This window comes from Chionomys nivalis, chromosome 16, assembly GCF_950005125.1.
Source record: "Chionomys nivalis chromosome 16, mChiNiv1.1, whole genome shotgun sequence".
Taxonomy (NCBI): domain Eukaryota; kingdom Metazoa; phylum Chordata; class Mammalia; order Rodentia; family Cricetidae; genus Chionomys; species Chionomys nivalis.
In genome coordinates, this window is record NC_080101.1 from 14425875 (window position 1) to 14448814 (window position 22940).

The 22940-nt window shown below is 45.3% G+C and overlaps 1 protein-coding gene across 1 annotated transcript; it reads left to right on the forward strand.

The window, feature by feature from the left end:
• The first annotated feature begins 1354 nt into the window (after window positions 1–1354).
• Window positions 1355–19799, forward strand: Ptgr1 (prostaglandin reductase 1). Its single transcript, XM_057790686.1, has 10 exons — window positions 1355–1443; window positions 3410–3525; window positions 5477–5522; window positions 6434–6490; window positions 9217–9384; window positions 10353–10470; window positions 12981–13136; window positions 14000–14108; window positions 16247–16365; window positions 18722–19799. The coding sequence occupies exons 2-10, from the start codon at window positions 3420–3422 to the stop codon at window positions 18830–18832; spliced, it is 990 nt and encodes a 329-aa protein (XP_057646669.1). The 5' UTR covers window positions 1355–1443; window positions 3410–3419; the 3' UTR covers window positions 18833–19799.
• The last annotated feature ends 3141 nt before the right edge of the window (window positions 19800–22940 follow it).

A 22940-nucleotide genomic window follows, 5' to 3' on the forward strand; every position in this document is an offset into this window, starting at 1 on the left:
GAGAAAGAGAGAAAGCTGGGCAGTGGTGGCGCATGCCTTTAATCCCAGCACTCGGGAGGCAGAGGCAGGCGGATCCCTGTGAGTTCGAGACCAGCCTGGTCTACAAGAGCTAGTTCCAGGACAGGCTCCAAAGCTACAGAGAAACCCTGTCTCGAAAAACAAAACAAAACAAAAAAACAAAGAGAGAGAAAGAGAGAGGAATATCATTTATGTGTATTTATGAATCATTGCAGAAAAGGAGAGAAAAGTAAATAGTAACAAACATTTGTGAATCCAAGAGGTGGGCAATAGAGGAGATTACAAAGTTAAAACATCTCTCTCCCCTTTATCTCTATCACACGGTTTATGGAGATTAGATTAAGGTTTGGTGATTCAGTGTGACTTGCCAGGAAAGAGGTCAAAGGACTTACTGAGAGCTAGCCCTCACTGTACTAACGTGAGACCCAAAGATGGGAACTAAGAGGAACAGGAGAACGGAAAGAAGCTGCTCACTCAACATCTGGGGATCAGAAACCTCAACATAAAATATCAGGATTGCCTATGGAGATGATGGGTGTTCTAAACCATCTCCAACAAGATTGTATAGAGAATGTTTGTGACTGAGTTTTACAAAAGAATGGTCTGAGCACTCTCCTCTGCCCTAGACCTGAACAATGTTTCTCAGGAAGCCTCCTTAAAATTTCATTTACAAAGGACTGTCTTTAGGATGAAGTAAACCAGCTTGCAATCTCACGCCCCTCCCCCATCTTTTAAGTTTAGGTGTGAATTACGTTCTCTGAGCGACTTGGTTTAGGGATTGTAAAATCACCCAAGGGCATAGTTTTCTAAATGTCCCACTTAAATCTAAAAGCAGGTAAACTACCTGACTTTCTCCACTGATTCCTCTGAGCCTTCTGCCCTCTAGTCAAGGAAGTGACTTTACCTTACTGAGGTTCCTGAGCTGGGAACTCCTCCGGCTGCTGGCAGCCAGTAGTGCCGGCTGTATCTCCCCGCTGCCATAACTCCATCTTAACTCATTCTTTACAAAACAGTTTTAGATGCCATGACTGCTCACCTTCTCTGTTAAGGCTTCAAAGAACCTAGCACCTGCCTCTCCCAGAGACGGGAAATAGTGACAGCAGCAACAGTTAGTTGGCCCGAAGTGGCAAGATACTGCCTGAAGTAACTGGGTAATTTATTGATTTCTTTGATTCTGATCTTGTGAACGTAAATTGAGTTCTTCAGGAAAAAATATTTTTATTATTTAGAACACAGGGAGACACCTACTCACACAAACCCCTCCGTATGTCCCTCCCCTGTCGTGCAGTGACCCTAGCTCTAGGGCGAAGCTGCTCCTCCCTGGAGAAGCCCCGCCCTCTCCGACCGTCCAGCTAAAGTCAACTGTTGGGCGCTAAGCTGAGCATTCAGAGCGGCCTCCCAGGAAAGGAGTTTCTGCGAGCTTCTGTAAGTAGACACACTGATATTTTTGATCCCTCTTCTTTTCCTCTTCCCTCGCCCGACCGATTCTTTCTTCCCGCTGGGCATCTAGATCCTCGTTGAGCAAGTGAGCGCGGGAGGTCTCCCCCACCCGGACGTCCACGTACCGGCGCTTAGTGACCCTGGGTTCTGCGCTCCGGAAGTTGGGGAGTCCAGAATCGCCTCGCGGTCCCTGCCGCTTCTTGGAGAGACTGAGACCTGAGTTAGGGAAACGGCAAAGTCGGCCTGCAGTACGACTGTACATGCATTCGTGCATGCGGCGGAAACGCCTGCACCCAGGAAGATCTGGGCTAGGAGTTTGCAGGATTGCTAAACTGAAGCAAATGAAAAAGATAGGGGTGGGGATTCGCGCATGCGAGGTAGGAAGCCAGCCGAGCAGGCCAGGTCACGCTCCAAGGCACTGACTGTACCAGGACCCTTTTCAAAGGGGTCCTTCTAGACTTGTGGTAAGTTCAGGAGGAACAGGGGCTGCTGCTTTGAAGAGAGACGGAAATATGAAGAGTCTTAAAACAAAACAAAATGGAAATCCTCCAGTAAGATGGCTCTGCGGGTGAAGGTGCTTGCCCCGCAAGTCCTACAACCTGAGTTCGGTCCCTGGAACCGAAGGATGGAAGACTCGAACCCACTCCTGAAGGCGGTCTTCCGACCTCTACAAGCCCTCGGTGGCACGCATGCCCCCCCCCCCCAGGGTTATGCACACACAAAATAACGATAACAATAAACCAGACTCAAACTGAGCGTGCCTGCTGTCCCAGCTTGTGGAAGAAGAGAATGAAGGGTTCCAAAACAGCCTCTGTTACCTAGGGAGTTCAAGCCAGCCTGGGCTACACAGCCAAGCCCTGTCTCAGAAAAACAATAAATTGAACTCGGAAATGTGGAGCAGAACGATAGTTGTCAGAGACCGAGAAGGGTTGAAGTATTGGTCAAAGGGCACTGAGTCAGATAGAGTGACTCTTGGTAACAATTAGTTCAAAATCAAGCAGATTTCAAGTGTTTCATCACAAAATGGTAGGTAAAGAAGATGACGGGCTTGTTAAACACTCTCCATCACTTACACCGTGTCCTGTGGATGTAAGCTGTGAGCTGTCAGTTGGGGGAGGGGTGGGAGTGGTTGGAAAGAGGATGACTCAGCAGTTAGGAGCACTTGTTCTCACAGAGGCTCGTCATCAGCACCTTCTGATGGCTCACGGCAGGATCGGGTTGCAAGTTCGCTCAGGCCAACTGGGTTACGAGAATCCCTTGTCGAACCCAGAGACAAGTAGATGGGAAGAGCTGGGCTTTGTATTTCCCCCCTCACCGTCCTAGGGTGAGAGGGACGTAGTGAACTGGTCAGTCCTGAGTGCTTATCTGGAGAATCCACTGAGGTCCCACGTGATGATGTGTAGTTCTATGCCCCGAACCCTTTAAAGCACAGGGCAGCTTAGATTATCTATCCGTTGGTTTTACCTGGAAGCAAGTTTAAACCAGTTTCCATTTTGGAGCCGAAATTAGAGACAATGAGATGGAGCAGCGGCGCCCCCCAGTGGCTATGAGGTCCATGCTTCTGTAGAAAAAAAAAAGACGTGACTTTGGTTCCTGTATTTCAGGCTTTTCCTGAAGAGTCACAACAGGAGAGGCGAGAAACTGCTGGACTTTGCAGGTCCGCCTAGTTGTCTAATGTCCTAGAGAAACTCCAACATGAATTTGTCAGTTTACATTTTTCTTTTTGTCTTGAGAGCTTGTTTTAGCCTGTTTCCGCATCTGCACACCTGAAGTGATTGGTAACAAGGACTCTTACAGAAAAGCCATGGGAATAAAATGAGATCAAACATAGCAAGTGCTTAGTATAATCCCAGAAAGCTGTAAACGGCTGTGATTATATGGTAATAGGGTTGTGCTTGCTGACCTCAGGGCTATGAGATGATCATTGACCACGTTTTTTACTGTGTTCTAGGTACATCACGATGGTGCTGGCCAAGAGCTGGACCCTGAAGAAGCACTTTGAAGGCTTCCCCACTGACAGTAACTTCGAGCTGAAGACAACTGAGCTCCCACCCTTAAATAATGGAGGCAAGTCGGAGCTGGCAGAGGCTGTAACCGTTAGCTTCTGCCGTCTAACGGAGAATCCATCCCCAAGTTTGACTTCAGACAGTTTTTCTCACTAGTTTACAAAAAGTTCTGAGTGTTCACAGTTTATGCTAGTTTAAGCTGGGTGCTTCTTTGTAGGTCTCACCTGGGCTAAATGGTTAGTTACTTTAGGATAAGTCTCATTCATCTGCCTAATAATAGAAGGCTTTCTACTGGGGTCAGGCTGCACCACCCCCCTTTTCTGAACAGCCGGATTGGGTTCTTTCCTTGTAGAGGTCTTGTGGGTTGGTGAGCTCCAGTGTTCAAGAATTTTTCAAGTTTCTACTTGTATTGCTTTTCTTAAAGTCCCATGGATCAAAACAAGTTGCCCAGATTCAAAGACTGACAAATTTCTTTCTTTCTCTTTTTTCGGTTCCTTCCTTCCTTCCTTCCTTCCTTCCTTCCTTCCTTCCTTCCTTCCTTCCTTCCTTCCTTTCTTTCTTTTGCTGCCACCTCTTCTCCTCCTCCTCTTCGTGATTTTAGGTAACCACTGGGTTTCACACTCAATCCACCGAAGCAGATTTCTTGATCAGAAGCACACAGTATTGGGAGGCATTTATGTCTGTTTTGCAACCCACCACTACCTTTTTAGGGTTTCTTTCCTATGCAGCTTGAATGTCATCACAGGTCCCTCTCCCCAGTATCTTTGATGAAGCTCATGTCAGGTGCCTTACCCTTCATGGCGTTGACAAAGAAGGCTGTCTCCTTTGTCCTGGTGAGCCTGATGATGACAGAGAGGCGAGCAGGTCTCAGCAGTTCTACCCAGAGCCCAGCCCGTGAGCGGTGTCCCTAGGGTGCTGCAGTGAATTAGCTCCTGAGATCCGGGTGTAGTCCCTTGCCATGACAGGGTCACTCACTGAGGTTAAGTTACAGTGGGCAAAACTTGGATACAAAGTTCCAGAAAATATACAGAGGAGGTCACTTTAGCAAAATATGTCTTCTTTTGTATCGATCAAAGAAGCTAGTAAAATGCTATGCATTCTGGTTAGTTTTGTCAAATTGGCACAAGCTAAAGTTATCTGAGAAGAAGAACCTCAAGTGAGGAAAATGTCTCTATCGAATTGTGGGCAGGCAAGTCTATAGACATTTTCCTGGTCAATGATTCACATAGGCGGGATCAGCCCACTGTGGGCTCTGCCACCCTTGGTGGTCCTAGATTGTATTAAGAAAGCAGATGAGAGTCTACAAGAGCTAGTTCCGGGACGGGCACCAAAGCTACAGAGAAACCCTGTCTCGAAAAAAACAAAACAAAACAAAAAAAAGCAGATGAGAGTAAGCCAGGAAGCAAAGTTCCTTCATGGCCTCTGCTTCAATTCCTCCCTCCAGGTGCCTCCCTGGAGCTCCTGCCCCTCTGTCCCTTTGTATTAGACTATGATCGGGGCAGATAGGCTGAAATAAACCCTGTTCTGCCCACATAAGTTTTGGTCATGGTCTTTATCACAGCAGTAGGAAGCTAAGGTGTTACATGACCACCGTACCATGGTGGCTGCAAAAGTGACCATGTTAAGTTACTTAACTTGTCCTTAAGTAGGATGGGACAATAGTTGAAAATGTCACGTGAATTGATCCCCCTAAAATAGTACAGGTAGCAGTATCATCATCATCGTCATCTTCATCATCATCAGTTGGGCTGGGTCAAACGTGAAAGCCTTTCTTCTCGCCAGTGGGAAGCACATGTGGGGAGCTGGAGGTGAAACTCACCGTAAGAGAGTTTTCCTTACGTGCACAAGGTTTTAAAATCAATCCCCAGCATGGTAAAATTAATCACTAATAGCACGGATGAGCGGGGGGCCCCTAAGCAGAAAGACTAGGCTTGTTTATTCAGAATGCCAGAATACCAGCCATCCTGGCTTGCGTCGCTAACTGCATCTCAATGGTTTTTTTTTTTTTGTAGAGGTCCTGCTGGAAGCCCTGTTCCTCTCTGTGGATCCTTACATGAGGTACTGTCCCCCTCCTCAGGTTTTCATGTTTGTTGGCCCATAGTTTGAAGAACTGCAGCTCATCTTTTAGGCTAGCCTATGATCGAAACAGCAGGCTTTCCTCGTTCTCCCTGTACTGTAACAGTGGTGAGATTCCAGGGTCTCATCTTCTGTAGCTCAAGGTCGGCTCTTTGCAGTGTTCCCTTCCATTGCTCAGTGGAGTTGCTTCCAGGAGAGATGGGGAGAGGGGCAGGAGCTGGCCCCTATGTTTCCATTCCATTCTGGCAACAATGGAGCAGAAGGCGAAAACCAAGCCTTGCTGCCTTCTCTTCCCCAGTGTTTTGTGATTTGTGATTCATAGTTGACTCAGACTTATAACTTCAAAAGCACTGGAGGGCAGCGAGGGAACAAATGCCCTTCCACGGCACTTCAGCAATTTCTTTTAACCTAAATAAGTAATACAGCTGATTGGCAAAGATTCAACTCTCTGTGGAAAGATACCATTTAAAGATGTTAACGAGCAACCGGGCATGGTGGCTCATACCTTGAGAAGCTGATGCAGGAAGACTGCAACTTTAAGACCAGTCATAGGGAGACTCTGTTAAAATAAAATGAAATGGCAATTAGCATCCTTTCAAGGGTGCTTAGTGTTGGGGTAGCAGATACCAACAGGGCCCGTGCTGTATTTTGAGTATGATTGACAGAAACTCACCTCCAACTGAGCAGAGTGGTAAGACTCTCACATTCCTTCATAGACTGCATATTTTGGGGTCCAAGGCAGAGCCACCTCATCCTGCTTTTCACCTGATTGCACTGCCCTGGCATATTGGATGTTGTTTTGACCCAGTATTTTGCCATCTGGCTTGATACTCAAGATGTTTCCTCCAGATAGGTCTTGCACACTAAGAATGAATTCTTTTTTTTCTTTTTAGAATTGCATCGAAAAGACTGAAGGAGGGTGATAAGATGATGGGTGAGCAAGTGGCCAGGTAAGTATTTATGTCTGCCTTGCTGTTCAGATAAATGTCCTCCAGCTCCTGCCGGGTCTGTCTGTTCACTGCTCCCACAGCTCCTTCTCCAGCCTCTGTGGTTCTCTAGGAAACAGCTTGGGAAGGCCGGCCTCCTTCTTGACTGAGAGGGTCGGAAGGATGCTGTAGCTGTGACCAAATACCTTAGGGAAATGACTGAAAGGGAGGAATGGCTTGTTTCATAGGATTCAGTGTGTAGCCCTTGCCTCTGTTGGTCCTGGGCCTGAGGTGAGAAGGATCATGGCAGGAGCAGCCTGTAGGAGAGTGGGAGAGAGTCTTCCTGCTTCCTGGCAGATAGGGAGAGAGAGAGAGAGAGAGAGAGGGAGAGAGAGAGAGAGAGAGAGAGAGAGAGAGAGAGAGAGAGAGAGAGAGAGAGAGAGAGAGAGCACTGCACTAGCTAGCTGATAACTGGTTCTCTTGGATCCTTTTTTTTTTTTTTTTTTTTTTTTGGTTCTTCAAGACAGAGTTTCTCTGTGTATCCCTGCAGACCAGGCTGGCCTGGAACTCAGAACTCTCAGAGATCTGCCCACCTCTGCCTCCTGAGTGCTGGGATTAAAGATATGAGCCACCACAGCCCAGCTTTCTTTGATCTTTTATTTTCTTCATAGGACATAACCAGCCAGGGGTATGCACTTGGCTAATCTCCTGGGTGGTTCTCAAACAGTCAAGTTGGCAACACTAACTCTTATGGATGTAGGGGATCATCTTAGCCTCTCTGCCATCCTTAATTTTAGCAATGTAAATAAAGCTTTATATATTTAATTAATGATGATGATGATTGGTTTTTCAAGACAGGGTTTCTCTGTAGCTTTGGAGCCTGTCCTGGAACTAGCTCTTGTAGACCAGGCTGGCTTCGAACTCACAGAGATCTACCTGCCTCTGCCTCCCTCCTGACTGCTGGGATTAAAGGAGTGCACCCCCACCGCCTGGCTGATTCATGATTATTGTAAAAATTCAAATAAGTTGAAATTTGGAAATGGAAAGTTCCCCTTCTGAGTCAGTTGTTACTGTATTATTTCAAAACCTGCTAAGTACAAACTTCTACTCTGAATAAAATTATATGCTTGCCAGCAAATAGGCTTTTCTCAGTAAATCATACACTGTTTGTTGTCAGTGCATAAATATATCATCTATGTTTATTTAAAGTTATAGATTATTCCATTACATTCTTCCATTTAATTCAGTCTACTACTGATAACAGCTATTTTCAAAGTTTTCTACTACCAGTAGTTCTTTATGAAGTTTGCATGTGTGTGTGCACACACATGAGCACACACATGTATCTGACCACTTAGACAAGAAGACTTTGCATTATATTCACCTCCAGGTGTGATAGCACACACCTTTTATCCCAGCACTCAGGAGACAGAGGCAGCAGAAACCCTGTCTCAAAAAAAACAAAACAACCAAAACAAACAAACAAACAAAAATACACTATAGTCACCAGAGTGTAAATTCTGCACAAGCTTGTGCATATGCTTTGATTTTGAGCTATTTTATTTGTTACTATTAGTGTGTGGTGTGGAGTACAGGTTATTGTAATAGGAACGTCGGGCTAAGTCCCCGGCACCCGGCCGCCCGCATGGCTAGCTTATGCCCCGAAATTATTACACGGAAACTGTATTCTTTTAAACACTGCCTGGCCCATTAGTTCCAGCCTCTTATTGGCTAGTTCTTACATATTGATCTAACCCATTTCTAATATTCTGTGTAGCACCACGAGCTGGCTTACCAGGAAAGATCTTAACCTGCATCGGTCTGGAGTGGGAGAATCATGGAGACTCACTGACTCGGCTTCTTTCTCCCAGCATTCTGTTCTGTTTACTCTGCCTACCTAATTTTCTGTCCTATCAGGGGCAAGCAGTTTTCTTTATTAATTAACCAATGAAAGCAACAGATAAATACAAGACCCACCTCCATCAACAGGTGTGCATGTACCAGAGGTCAGAGGTCAGTGTCCTGGGAACCGCAAGGGCGGAGTAGAGAGGTGGAGTCAGGTATTGAAGAAGACAAGCCTGCTGGCCTGAGTTCCATCCCTAGAACCCATGATGGAATGAGACCGGACTCTGGACAGTTGACCTCTGACCTTGATACACATGCCGTGGTATCTGTCTTCCCCTCCTCCCCACACATGAATAACAAATAAGTTCAGCAAGGTTGAAAAAGAATAGCCACTATGTTTCACAATCAGAAGGTTGTGAACTCAGTGGGCTGGTGAAGGTAGAAAGCATATTGTTCCGGTTTATCATGTGGATGGAGAATGAGGAAATTTGGCTATAAAATAAAGAAGATGGAGGGAAAAGATGAGATTATAAAATGGCTGAGTTGTGCCTTCTTACTGCTGAGAAAAAGGACGAGAGAGAAGGAAATGCTAACAATGACAGAAAGGGTCCCCAAGGGAGAGGGGAGTCTGATGTGTAGAGGATGGAGGAGAGAGGCCCCTGGATCCAGAGGACAGAGGGCCCTTGCTAAGAAAGGGGAGAAATGGGCCGAGAAAGGGATTGGTGCGGGACCAGTTGAGAATGTTCTTTGATGGCTCCCATAGGACTAAGAACTAAGGAGAGATTCCTCAGAGTCAATCATGGACGACTTAGCTCAATGCCCTCTGCTGAACATTCCCTACAAAGCATCCTGAGCCCATGAATGGGAAAAGATATCACCTGTCTTACTGTTCTTTCATCTTCCAGAGTTGTGGAAAGCAAAAACCCAGCCTTTCCCACAGGAACCGTTGTGGTGGCTTTATTGGGCTGGACATCACATTCCATTTCTGATGGCAATGGACTGAGAAAACTGCCTGCAGAGTGGCCAGACAAGTTACCACTGTCTTTGGCTTTGGGGACAGTTGGCATGCCAGGGTAAGTGTTGTCATGGCATGTTTAGTTCGTCAGAATGTCTAATGTTATAACTTAACCAGCAAGGAGAGACTTAAGGCACAAGGGCTGATTGGAGAAAAACTGTTAGGAATGAAAAAGGAAGGAGCTCAAACAGAGAAGAATCTGTTAAGTAAATGAATGCAGAGAATGTTATACATAAAAGAATACAATATAATCTTTAAAAAGAAAGAAATCTTGGCTTTTATGATAACATAGACAAACCCAGAGGACATTAAATAAAGTAAGTCAGGTACAGAATGACAAATTCCACATGTTCTCATCTTCATCTTGTGTCAGCTTCTATTTATGTGAGAAATACCTGAGAGCAACCATTTAAATGGAGGAAAGTTTTCTCCCAGATCATGGTCTCAGTTCATTAGCACATTTGTTTTAAGCCTGGGACAAGGTTGATGATCATGGTGTAAGGGGAATGATGGGGCAGAATTGTCTATCTGATGGCACCCAGGAAGAGAAGAAAAACAAGGAGCCAGAAATGAGCTGTATCTTTCTAGGGCATTGTCCTCAGTGACCTGCTTCCTCTGACTAGGTCCCAGCTCCTAACAATGCCATCATATTTTGAATCCATCAAGGGATTAATGCATTGCTTACATCAGTGCTCTCATGATCTAATCACTTTGTCAACACCCCGTCTCTGAACACTGGTGCACTGGAAACCAAACCTTTATCACAAGAGGCTTGGGGAAGACACAGCTCATCTCCAAACTGTAGCCTAAGTGGGATTTAGAAAGTTGAACCAATAGATGTTGAGAATATAATGATGGGGTTTGAGAGATATATGGTTTAAAGATACAAAATTTTTAATTTTTGTTGTGGGGGGTCTCCTGAGTGCTGAGTGGCGTGCACCACCACTGTCTGAGGGGGAAAGTGTGGAGGGGAAAGAGATGAGAAAGACTCTGAATTTATTCCCACATCCTTATGTGTTCCCATAGCCTCACTGCCTACTTTGGCCTGCTTGACATCTGTGGCGTGAAGGGTGGAGAGACAGTGATGGTCAACGCAGCAGCAGGAGCGGTGGGCTCAGTAGTGGGGCAGATAGCCAAGCTCAAGGTAAGTGTCTTGCTCTAGCCTCACCTCTGCAGGACCCTCAGTGCGTGCTGAGAATGCAGCCATGAATACAGAGGACTTTCTGGACTCAAGGGGGTGTACGATCAACTTGCTGGGACTTGTTTAGAAGACAGAGGCTGAGAAAGGGGACGATGAGGAAACGAGAACAATAAAGATGAGCTGACCAGTGTTAACTGATGATAACACAGCAGATATCAAGTCAGGAATGAACCCGGCTGGTTTACTGAGTATATACACACACAAACATATTTGTGTGTGTGTGTGTGTATACATACATACATGTATGCATATACATATATTATATATACATATATATTATATATAAAATATATGTTTTATTACACACATATGTTTTGTTTTTACTGTGTCTTCTCTTGCTCAGTTTAATTGCCTTCCTTCATGACTCCAGAAATACAAAGAGGGACTTGAGGTCAGCCGAACCAGGAGTCATTACCCACATGGCTCTATTGCAAAGGCTGTTGCATCAGAAAGAAACGAGCAATCAATATAGGTTGTAGGGCCATTGTTTGGGAACGAGCTCCCAGAACAGAAATGGAAGCAGAATGTAGACTCTGATTTGGGCAGCTCTCTGCTCAAGGGATCCAGTCTGACGGCGAGTGTACAGGATAGTAGGCAGCTCAGACCTGGTTAGGATTTGTTTTCTCATATTGGGGATGTTCTCAGGTGACCTAGCACAGAGTGATGTAGCTTTGTCAAAGGCTTCTGTACAGGACTTAGGATGTGTTCTTATAGGGCAAGGTCAGTGGAATATAGTTGAATGTAGAGCTGTACCCAATAGCCAAGGGCTGGCTTCTGTTACTAACAGGCGCTTGGACACAACTGAGGTTGCAGGAAACACTTAGGTGAGTAAGTTCATGCATGGGGAAAGAAGTTGAATCTCATAAACACTGTCTCAGCTTTTGTTATGTTAACTTTACAACCAGTGAGTTACATTTGTCTTTCAACATCGTTCTAGCATTCCAGAAATTCAAGAAATAGTGGCACACTATAGATTGAAACCTTTGGAACTGATGGCTTTGGGGCAAGGCTGGTAACTGAACCAGGGTCTAGGACATGTTAAGCACAGACTCTACCACTGAGCTGATAGCATTTAAGGAGAATTTTGCCTGTATCATTCCATGTGAGTTTGATTTGTAGGCTTTGTTTTTCTCTTTTTCTGAACTCAGAAGGTCTAGCTATATATAGCATAGGCTAGATTTACAAAATTAAATTAGAAGTATTTCCAATATCCAAATTGCAAATGTTTTATTAAAAATATGGAGGACTATAGAGATGACTCCATGGGTAAGGGGCTTGCTGTACCTACCTGATGACCCAAGTTCAGCCTCTGATATAAAGGTGCAAGGAAAAGGGGAGAACCAGCTCTCCAAAGTTGTCTTCTGACCTCTATATATGTGCTGTTACATGCATGTACCCATACCTACATATCATAAGTGCATGTACATGGTTAGTAATAAATATAAAATTTTAAAACTATCTGAGAGAAAGGGAAAATGATGTTCCAAAGAAGCATTGCACTGTACTGGAGAGATGGCTCAGTAGTTCTGAGCACTGCTGCTCTTCCAGAGGGTCTAAGTTCGGTTCTCAGCACCCGCATAGTGGCTCCCAATCACCTGTTTATCTAGATGGAGAGAATCTGATGCTGTCTTCTGGCCTTTCTATGCACCTGCACATGCTCATGTGTGCGTACACAGACACACAGACACACACACACACAATTATCACAACAACAACAAAGATGAAACACCACACCGAGATAAGATTTATGTCATTGGAGGAAAAGAGATGCCCCAGAGTGAAGAGACCAGGAGGTCAAGTGACCAGGTTGTTAAAGCAGCAGGTAGAAATGAACTGCAAACCAAATAGATCTACTGAGTGGTCAGGCTAGCTGTAGTTGACTTCTAGGCTGGGGACCAGTTTCACCCTCAGGGTCTGTTGACTTCCTGTGGAATTCCTTGCATTTGGTGTGTGCTGTAGTTTGGATAGGAATTGTGTTCTCATAGGTTGAAGGCTGGTTCCCACTTCAGAAGTGATTGGATTGTGGGGGCTCTGACCTCATCAATGGATCAGCCTACGGATAGGCTCATCGGATGGTTTGATGGCATTGTTGGTAGATGGGACAACCTAGAAGAGCTTAGCTGGGAGAAGTAGGTCACTGGAATTGTCTTTGAAGGTTGTTTTAGATTCTTCTTATCTGTCTCTGTCTCTTTCTGTTGGCTGCCATAGTTGAGTGGTATTCTTAATGTCATGCCCTTCTGCTGTGATAAACATATTATACACCCCAGAAACATGGAGTCAAACTGTGAGCCAATTGTCTCTTTCCTCCTTTACATTGTTTTCTCAGCTGTTTTTGTCATAGTGTGGAAAAGTTGACCCGCGCAAGGTGTGCTCTTGAGTAACATGATTGTGTAAGACTCGGAATGTGGAATTGGGCCCTGCTTCATTAATAGTCTGCACTGTCCCCCATTTAGGGCTGCAAAGTTGTTGGTGCTGCAGGGTCTGATGAAAAGGTTAACTATCTTAAGAAGCTCGGATTCGATGTTGCTTTTAACTACAAGACAGTAAAGTCTTTGGAAGAAGCATTGAGAACGGCTTCTCCTGATGGTTACGATTGCTATTTTGACAATGTAAGTACAATCTGAGCTTACCTGATCTACCAATAATGTATTACATAAAGGAGCATCTTTCTAAAGTTTCCATCTAGAATATATGAATCAAGTACACTCTTTATGGGGAAAGATTTGTTAAGATATACAGACCATGGAATTCATTCATTTAAACTGCATAGCCAGACATAGTAGGTTAGGTATACCTATAATGCCAACACTCATGAGGCTGAGACAGGAGGATAGCAGGCTCAAGGCAAGCCTGGGCTTCATAATGTTACCATGTCCCCATATCGAGCACTGAATAAATAAATAAACAAACAAATAAACCCACTGTAAAATTTTAGCCTAAGGATGTAACTCAGCAATAGGACATGTATCATGTTTGGGGACATGTGTACAGAACTTTGGCCTAGCTCTCAACTGGATTATCAGTTCTTTATATATGAGTACACGTCTCTTCATTGCAGTTAAATTTCATTATTGCAGTAGCTGTGTTCTGTAAAGTAACCAGGAACATTGAACTATGGCTCCTAGGCAAAATGTCTACACGTGAACATTTCTCGTGTGGATTATAAGCTTTAATCCTAATCCCCCTTCTTTGTAGTTTATTTACTTTATTTTACAAAGGAGAAATGAGGTTTGGATTGTCATACTAAACTGAAGTCTTAAGGAACTTGCCCTCATTATGTAGCTGGGAATAACCTCAATTTTCTGATCCTTTTGCCTCTACCTCTTAGAAATGTTCCTTTCTGATATGTATTTCAGCCGCAATCACTACAACTGCTGTATTAATTTAATCAATTTTGTTGATTCTCCTTAGTGGATTTTTAACATTATTTAACGTGTTTTGTTTTTTGTTTGTTTTCTGGCTGTCTATTTAGGTAGGCGGAGAGTTTTCAAACACTGTTATACCCCAGATGAAGACGTTTGGGAGAATTGCCATCTGTGGGGCCATCTCTCAGTACAACCTCACTGGTCCACGTTCCCAAGGTATTGTGCTCCTGCATGTAGGAGGACTGGACAGATTCACAGACACGGGGATGCGGCGGGGGTGGCCGTCATGTCTTCACAGGTGTGGGTGGGCTTTGTCTCCTAGAGCAGCAAGACATCTGTGCTTCATGGACATCTGACAATTTCCCTTAAAAGAGAAAAAGGCCTGGCTGCTCCCGCCCTCCAGGCACACACACTCTTTGATTGGCCTCTTTCATTTCTCTTGTGCTTTCCATCTCTCTCTTCCTCACTTTTCTATACTGGAATCCCTCCCTCCCTCTCCTTTTTACTCCCAGGGTTCCAAAAGCAGAGTGAGCTGAGAGCCCTATGCTCTTTGCTTCTGTGTTGTGAGGGATCCTGTGAGAGCCTCTGTTACAAGATGAACGGCTGACATAAGACAGAGCCCAGTGCTTCGACTCCTCACATCGGGTCTTCTCTCTGTTATCAGGACGATAGATTTAGTTGAGGCTCCCGAGGAAGAAGAAGAAGAAAAAGGAATCTTTGGGTCTCTAATCAGGATATGGGTGACCAGAGAACAACTGCTTACTTCTTCAATTCTGGGCTTGCTGTGTGAATAAAATCCCATAGTGCTGATCACCAGCAGAACTGCCTAGAGATGGGGGAGCTTAGAGCAGTGGGGCTGAAGACGGACTGATTGCAGAATCCCTCGTGAGTTATGGAAAATCAAAACACTGCCTTCTCCAGCCAGGAAACTCCAGATTCGCTTGGCAATCTCATTGATAGGGACACCCCCCTCCCACACATGTTCTTTTGCAATTGATGCTAAGGTGGAATCTTGGAAAAACATCTGTCCGCCAACCAAAGACAGCTCCAGGATATATTTTCTTAACCATAGTCTAAATAGGTACAATTAAATATTTCTGACCTAGGTTGTTTTTTTTTTTAACAATTAGTCTTTTGAATTTCTGCTACTCAAATAGGTCTTAGAGATGGCAGTAGAGTTGTCTATTTTAATCAGATGGGATTCTGCCTTGCTTCTGAGGCCAGGAATTCTAGCACATTCCAGTGTCAGTATAGCTCAGAGACAAGTCAATATTTCTACCAACTTACAACCATATTTGCTTTGTTGCACCCAAAGAAACCAATGTTCCTGTTGGGGTACTGAGCTCAGCAACAGTATTTCAGTCTCTTCCAAGATGAGGAAATAAAGGTTCCCACCTATGTGGGTAGTATGTGCACATAACGTGTGGGTATGTATGGAGGTCAGAGGTCAACCTTACTTCCCAATTGCTCTCCATTTTGACCTTTTGAGACTATTGCCTCTCACTGAAGCTGGAGCCCATCAATTCATCTAGATGGCTGACTGATGACTTCAAGGGATCCTTCTACTTGGTGTTATAAGTTCGCATTGCTGTGCCTAGCTTTTACATGGGTGCCAGGGATCTGAACTCTTGTTCTCGTGTCGAATGGCAATCATTTTACCGACTGAGCCAAATCTTCCTAGCCCAGGCTGGACCTTTAAAGGAACTAAGGTTGCTGTGGGCCTGTTGAAGAAGCGCCATGCTGCGGGGCAGTCTGAGCATGGGCTGCGTTATGACTTAATGCATTTGTTCCGAGGCACATCCCAGCATTTATATATGTCCCGCATCATGTGCCAGTTTCTATTGGTTCAAGACAAGGCTTCATTTCCCTGACTACAGATGGTTCTTTCTTCCACGTAGTGAGTGGAGACTTCAGCCTTGAGTGACACCAGTTGTCCACGACACCAAAGATGCCTTGCTTCCGTCCTCCCGACCTTGCTTCCGTCCTCCCGACCTTGCTTCCGTCCTCCCGACCTTGCCGTTCCATAAGTCCACTTCCACTGACTCTTGGAGAGTGTGTGTAACTCCAACCCTGCACTGTACCTCAGCTGCTGGCTCCCAGGCAGCCAGTGTGGCTTCTCCCTTCCTGCTCTCTGTTTCCCTGTGGAGCGTATATACTCACGGGCTCTGGGGCTTGGCGTGAGGATGTCTCTGGGACCATTCTTCTCCCTGCTGCTTGGTTAGTGCTGGTCTTGTGGATCAGAAAGGAGTGGGGGAAACAGAATGGGGAGGGGGTGCTTGGAGAGCCGTGACAGTGTGTCTCACTGTGGACACATCCCAGGACCCTGTCACTATGAGTAAATCCTCCTTTTCCAGGCCCACCCCCAGAGGCTGTGATTTATCAGCAAGTCCGCATGGAGGGGTTCCTTGTTACCCGCTGGCAGGGAGACGTCCGCCAGAAGGCTCTGATAGACCTGATGAATTGGGTCTCAGAGGTAAGGGGACCCAGCCACTCCCATTGCCCACCAGCTCCCACAGACTTTTGCAACTCACAACCCTCAGTCCTTCAATTCCCCCCACGTCAGAAGAAGGAATCTGATCCCACTACAGATGGTTGGCAGCTACCATGTGGTGGCTGGGAATCGAACTCAGGACCTCTGGAAGAGCAGTCAAGTACTCTTAACTGCTGAGCCATCTCTCCAGCCCCCAGTTCTTCCCTTTTCTGTTTCTTCTTGTCTGTTGGATCAGTGTTTTCAGTTATAAACATTCTTTCCTCATCTTACAAAGAAAAATAAATTTCTTTAAATTTTTGTTTGGGGGTTGAGGGTGAAGGCCGTAATGGAATAAGTGTGTCACCGTGTATCCCATACTAATCTCAAGTTCATGCTATTCTTTTCTCAGCATCCTGAATCCTGAAGGTACAGACATGCACCACTCATGCCCGTAGCGTCTCTGAGTTTCATTGCTATTCAGACCCATCCACTTTATAACAAAGTACCTAGAGGTGGTCTTGTCTATGTTTACACATATAGTTTCTTTCTTTGCATTCTTTTTTTCCCTTGTTTTTGTTTTTTCTTGATTCAGGGTTTCTTTGTGTAATAGTCCTGACTGTCCTGGAGCTCCCTTGGTAGAACAGGCTGGCTTGAACTCACAGAAATCTGCCTGTCTCTGCCTCCTGAGTGCTGGGATATCAAAGACGTATACTACCACTGCCTAGCTACCTCTCTCTCTGCATCTTCTCTTCTCCAGCCATTTGGTCCTAAAGACAACAGCTGGGACAACAGGTGCCTGCTGTTTGGGGGTTGGAGTGGAGAACTGCTTCAAACAAGAAGCAGTGAAGTTGAGCTGCCTTAATTTCTTTCTAATTCACCTCTTTGTTTCCTGCCCCAACCCCCTACTCCCCAGCCCAATGCTGGGATTCAACTCAAAGGCTTCACAAACGCTAAACAAACATTTCCCCTTACTGAGACCCCCAACTTTAAAAAAAAAAAACAAAAACACTTTTTATTTTAACACAATTACAAACTGATAAGAAAAGCTTGGGAAGACAGTGTAGGAAGCTCCCACATACCCTCCTGTTATACCTTAGTTTCCCCTATTATTAAAATTTCACTAGTATTTGTGTTAGTTTCTAGGGCTGCCATCACAAAGCACCACAGGATGGGTGGCTCAGGCAACAGAATTCTAGAGGCTGCTCACCTGAGAGCAAAGTACCAGTGGGTTCTTGCTTCTTCAGAGGTTTTTCTTCCTATATCCTCTTGTGGTCTTCTCTGGGTGTGTCTGCCTTAGTTTCAAAAGGGACACCAGTCCTGCTTGCTCATGACATACTCTTATAACCTCATTATGTTTTAATTATGTTTTTAAACATCTAGTCCTAGAAGATGCTTGCATCCTGATTACTGGGGAAGTTGGGACTTCTGCAGAGGAATTTGGGTGGTGGGTAGGACTCAGTTCTGTCCACAGCAATATTCATTCTGTAGTTTCAATCATCACACCAGATTTTAGCTTTCTGTCCTATGCGGGGGCCTCTGTCCTTTTAAAGTAGGAATGGGCTAGGGCTTTGAAGTCAGGGATTCAAATTCCACTTTCTGTGTGCTTTTTGAGTGACCTCAAGCGGTGGCATGGCCATAAGTCTATAAAGAGTATTCAGCCATCACTGGAATAGATGATGTACAAATGTTATCAGGTAGCTTGGGTTTCTATATAAAACCCCTTTAAAAACAAAAACCCTGAAGCTGGGTGTAGCAGTAGTAGGAGGTAGGAGGACCAAGGATTCAAGGCCAACCTGGACTACAGTAGCCAAACTCTGTCTTAAGAGAACCAAACAATCCTTGAATCTGTAAAGTACATAAAAAAAATCTTCTCTGATACGAACCCTTCCCTCCCTCTCTTCTAAGTAACTGGTAACACGCAGGGTGAACCTTGGTTAGAAGGGAGAGTGGAGTGTAAGTTCCCTGGTATTTACATTTCCTGAACAATCCCCACCTCTTCCAGTCTTACTTGAGGTGTGGTGTTTCCTATCATTGGGCTACTAGATACGAGAAAAACAGCATCTGTCGAGGGTATACCTTTCTTTTTCCCTTTCTTCTGAGATCATCACATTGTTAAACTTTTCTGTGCAGGGTACACAGGAATCGCTTTATTGTTGCCTGTTTGTTACCATTTACCTTGTGAGTGCGCTGTGATTGTGTTGTATGTACTCTGTCCATAGATCTTGTTATCCATAGATAAGAGGGCCAACATCTCAGAATTCCAAGATTCTTCTTGTATACCTGATAAAATTGTTGCTAGGATGAGAAGAGAACATCATTTGGAAAATGAAACCAACCCATGATTGTTGTTTTGATGCAGGGTAAAATCCAGTACCATGAATACATCCACGAAGGATTTGAGAAGATGCCAGCGACGTTCATGGGAATGTTGAAAGGAGAAAATTTGGGGAAGGCAATAGTGAAAGCATGAAAAAAAAAATGACATAAGCATCATCACTGGAGGATTAGATTTTTTTTATCATTTGGTACAAATGTACACTGCTTTATGTAAGAAATAACTGCAAGGAATTTGACCTATCTAATAATATACCTGTGTGATTTTTTAAAAATCTGTGATAAAGAATGAAAACCTCCTGACAAACAAGAAGGCATGTTTCTGCCTAGTTCAGCTCCTCCTAGGTGATTGTAAGAAATAATGGCTTTGGTGTCTGTTCTAATTTTCTTTTCTGTTGCTGCAACAAAAGCAATTTAGATGAGGAAAAGGTTTACTCGGCTTACGCTTTCTGGTTACTGCCTGTCAGTGAGAGAAATTAGGGGAGGAAGCTGTAGGTAGGCCTGCTTTGTATTCCGTTAGCTTTGTCTCTAACCAGGGAACGCACAGCCAGGGACATACAGCAAATTATGGTGGAACGCCACTTGCTAGCTAGCTCATGCAGGCTGGTGCCCAGCTAACTTTCTTGTATAGTTAACTGCCTAGGAGATGGTACCTCCCACAGTGGGCTTAGCCTTCCACATCAATGAGTAATAAAGAGGCTTCCACAGACCTGTCCACAGGCCAGTTTGATTGAAGCAGTTGTCAAGATCAACGTTCAAGCAGTGTCCAAAAGCTTAAAGTGACCTAACTCCATGCAGAAATTGATGAATTTGATGGTGTAAGATTTCTACCCCAATTGTGTATAATACTTGATACTTATGATACTAGAAGGAAGATAAAACCAGAACACACTGCTGCTATCTGGAGATCTCAGTGCCAGCCTACACTGGTGTGCTGTGTAGTGAGGCTAATGCCACTTACCATACCAAGGAAGGAATCTGTCATTCAGAACAGCTGGAACTGAGGAGTGTTAGACAGGGCAAGAGACAAACCTTATATTGTACACTGGTGCTTTTTGAATCCTGAACATTCTGGAAAAATTTGTTGACAAATAAAATTAAAAATTGGAATTCCCTGCTTTTGTCTCTCTCACTCTGAAGTTTTGAGACAGAGCTGCTCTGTACAGCCCTGGATATCCTAGAACTCTGTAGACAAGACTGGCCTCGAAGTCAGATACCTGCCTGCCTCTGCCGCCCAAGTGCTGGGAATGAAGGTGTGCACTACCACACCTGGCTGCATCTTCTCTTCTCCAGCCATTTGGTCCTAAAGACAACAGTTGGGACAACAGGTGCCTGCCTTTGGGGGTTGGAGTAGAGAAGCCCCATGTGCCAGAGCAGACTGAACTTATTGATGGAGGTCAGCTGCCTGGCATACAGAGTCAAAGAGTAGAGTGAGATGGGCTGGGAGTGAACTGTGGCTTAGTGAAGAAACCTGGAATCCTAAGCCAAGTGACTGAACAAAATGCAGAGGGCTTCCTGGGTCAGTGCGGCTCTCAGCGTCTAAGCAGGGTTGCAGTTGGGGAGCATGGCGTCATGAAGGTTGCCAGAGTCAAAGCAGAGTGAGGATGGCATTTGAACAAGAGGGTGGCCTAGTGTGAGGACTCAGAGACAGCAGTACAAGGAGAGTGCCATACACAAAACCAGCAGAGTTAAAGAATTCAGGCAGCCTATGCAGTGTCACCCTTGGGGTGTCCCAGCAGGAGATGTGTGGTCTCAAGGAGGATGAGGAGAGTGTCCACAGGAGAATGAAGGACCTGGTATAGGCACTTGATCTTAGGTTGTGCATGATACAGCTGACTGGTGGGCAGACCCAGAGTGGAGCCACTGTGTGGCTTTGGGGCCTAGTGGGAGCTGTAGACACGAGCAAGGCAAGGAAGACCGCACTATAGGAAGCAGAGTAGAAGACGTCCTGACAGCAGAGGGAGCCTTGGATGGCGAGGAGGGAGGAGTGCCTGCAAGAGAGGGAGTAGTAGCAACGCGAGATGGTTCCATAAAGCGCTGGTCAAACAAGGGCAATAGACACTAGACTGTCGCGTAAGGGCTTTATGAGCTGGGGAGATGCTCAGGGGGTAAACTGTGCTTAGTGCAAGTGTGAGAATTTGGAGCCCCAGGTAGGTGTTTTGGCCCATGTGCAATCCCAGCATTGCAAGAGGTTGAGACATGGGATCCCCAGAGCAAGGCGGCGTTAACCAGACTAGCGGTATCAGCAAGCTCTGCATTCAGTGATGACCCTGTCTCAAGGGTTAGAGAGAAATCAAGGAAAACAACGCGAGGGGCTGGTTGGAAGAAAGAGGGGGCGAAGGGTGCAAATCTATTTTAATTAAAATATATAGAAGTAAGATTTAACAGCTGTGTGAAAATTTAAAACAGAAATAGATTTTTGACTTTCAAAGTCTCCTCAGTCCCCTCAGATGTTAAAAATCCAGTGACACTCCTCTGTAGTGCCTTGGAGCACCTCATCACCCTGGTATGACCAGTGGCTCTAAGCTGTCTCTAGGCTGTTGGGAGCCGAGGAAGATTTGATTGAATGTAGAAAGTTTAGATGGAATCTTGTATGTGTATTGTCTGATGTGGGCATGGCCACGTCAAGGACCAAGGCGCCTCAGACCCAGGGGGGTGGTGAAGCTTTCCCTGGTGAGGTCCAGAGGTATGGCAAAGCCTTTCTCCCCAGTCCACGTGTGAACGGTGGCAGCCTGTGCAAGTTCGAGTATCTATGAATTACTGAACAGTGTGTACAAACCCTAGCAATTGCTGCTTCTTCCTGCCAGATGAGGGCAACCAGAGACTCGCTAACCTCTCCCCTCTCTGTCGCACAGTATAAGCATGCCGAGATTCTGGGGCTGTCGGGGTGGCTGGCGGTGCTCCAGCAGAGCCAGCATGGCCAGCTGACTCCAGCTTTTCTGTACCCATCTATTCATTCTTCAGTCTCCCCCTCCCCCCAGTCAGGTTTCCAGGACTAAGGAGAGCAGGACGCAGCACTAGGTCAGAGTTGAAAAGTGCTGGCCATTGTATTTTGCTCCTTTTCCTTGCCTCTTGGAACTTAGTGGTCTCAGGGTCCAGACGGAAATGGTGGCAAAATGTTGCGGCGCAGCAAGATACAGAAGGTTGGCCTGGGAAATGGTCCTCTACCGAGCCAAGCGGCTGGTTGCCGTCTCTGGCTAATATACACGAATGGACACACACACACACACAAAAAAAAAAAAAAAAAAAAAAAAAATTAAATAAATAAAAGTCAGTGAAATAATTCCTAATGAAATTCTGCTATACTCATAGACTGGTGCCTAGCCCAAACGTCATCAGGGAGGCGCATCATCCAGCAACCGATGGGCACGGATGCTGAGACCCATAGTCAAGCATTAGGCAGATCCCAGGGAATCCTGTGGAGGACGGGGAGGAAGGATTGTAGGACCAGTGGTGCCAAGAGCACCATAATACAACTCACAGAACCAACTCGCCTGGGCTCATTGGGGCTCACAGAGACTGAACCGACAACCAGGGAACCTGCATGGGACTGGCCGAGGCCCTCTGCATATGTTACAGTTGTGTAGCTTGGTCTTCTTATGGGACTCCTAACAGTGAGCAGGGGCTGTCTCTGACTCTGTTGCCTGCTTTTGAGACCCATTCCTCCTATCAGATTGATTGCCTTATCCAGCCTTAATAGAAGAGATGCCTAGGCTCACTGCAACTTGATATACCACGGCTGTCTTATATCCATAGGAGGCCTGCCTGTATCTGAAGAGAAACACTGGGGGAGTGGACATTGTGGGGGAGGGTGGGAGGAGGGAGGAACTGGGAAGAGGGGAAATTTTGATTGGGATGTAAAAACAAAACAAAATTAGATAAATAACAACAAAACTATTTTTCTCCAACTCTACTGTCCAATTTGCTAACTAGTGGAGGCTACTGAGAACTAGAGATATCCATGGTACTTCTTTCAAAAATTAAAATCTAGGGCTATTGAGATGGCTTAGCAGATAAGGGGACCTACTGCCAAGACTGACAACCTATGTTTGATCCCTGGAAAACACATGGTAGAGGGAGAGAATCAACTATCATAATTGCCTTCTTACTTCCACACACAACATGACAGGTATGTTCATGTATACACACAAATAAATTATTTTTGATTTTTCAAGACAGGGTTTCTCTGTAGCTTTGGAGCCTGTCCTGAAACTAGCTCTTGTAGACCAGGCTGGCCTCAAACT

Bases quoted from the DNA above. Each gene is read 5' to 3' on its own strand.
- Ptgr1 (XM_057790686.1), top strand. From the start codon at position 3,420: ATGGTGCTGGCCAAGAGCTGGACCCTGAAGAAGCACTTTGAAGGCTTC. The intron at 9,385-10,352 runs GTAAGTGTTGTC...GTGTTCCCATAG, and splicing joins GGGACAGTTGGCATGCCAGG to CCTCACTGCCTACTTTGGCC. The intron at 10,471-12,980 runs GTAAGTGTCTTG...TCCCCCATTTAG, and splicing joins GGCAGATAGCCAAGCTCAAG to GGCTGCAAAGTTGTTGGTGC.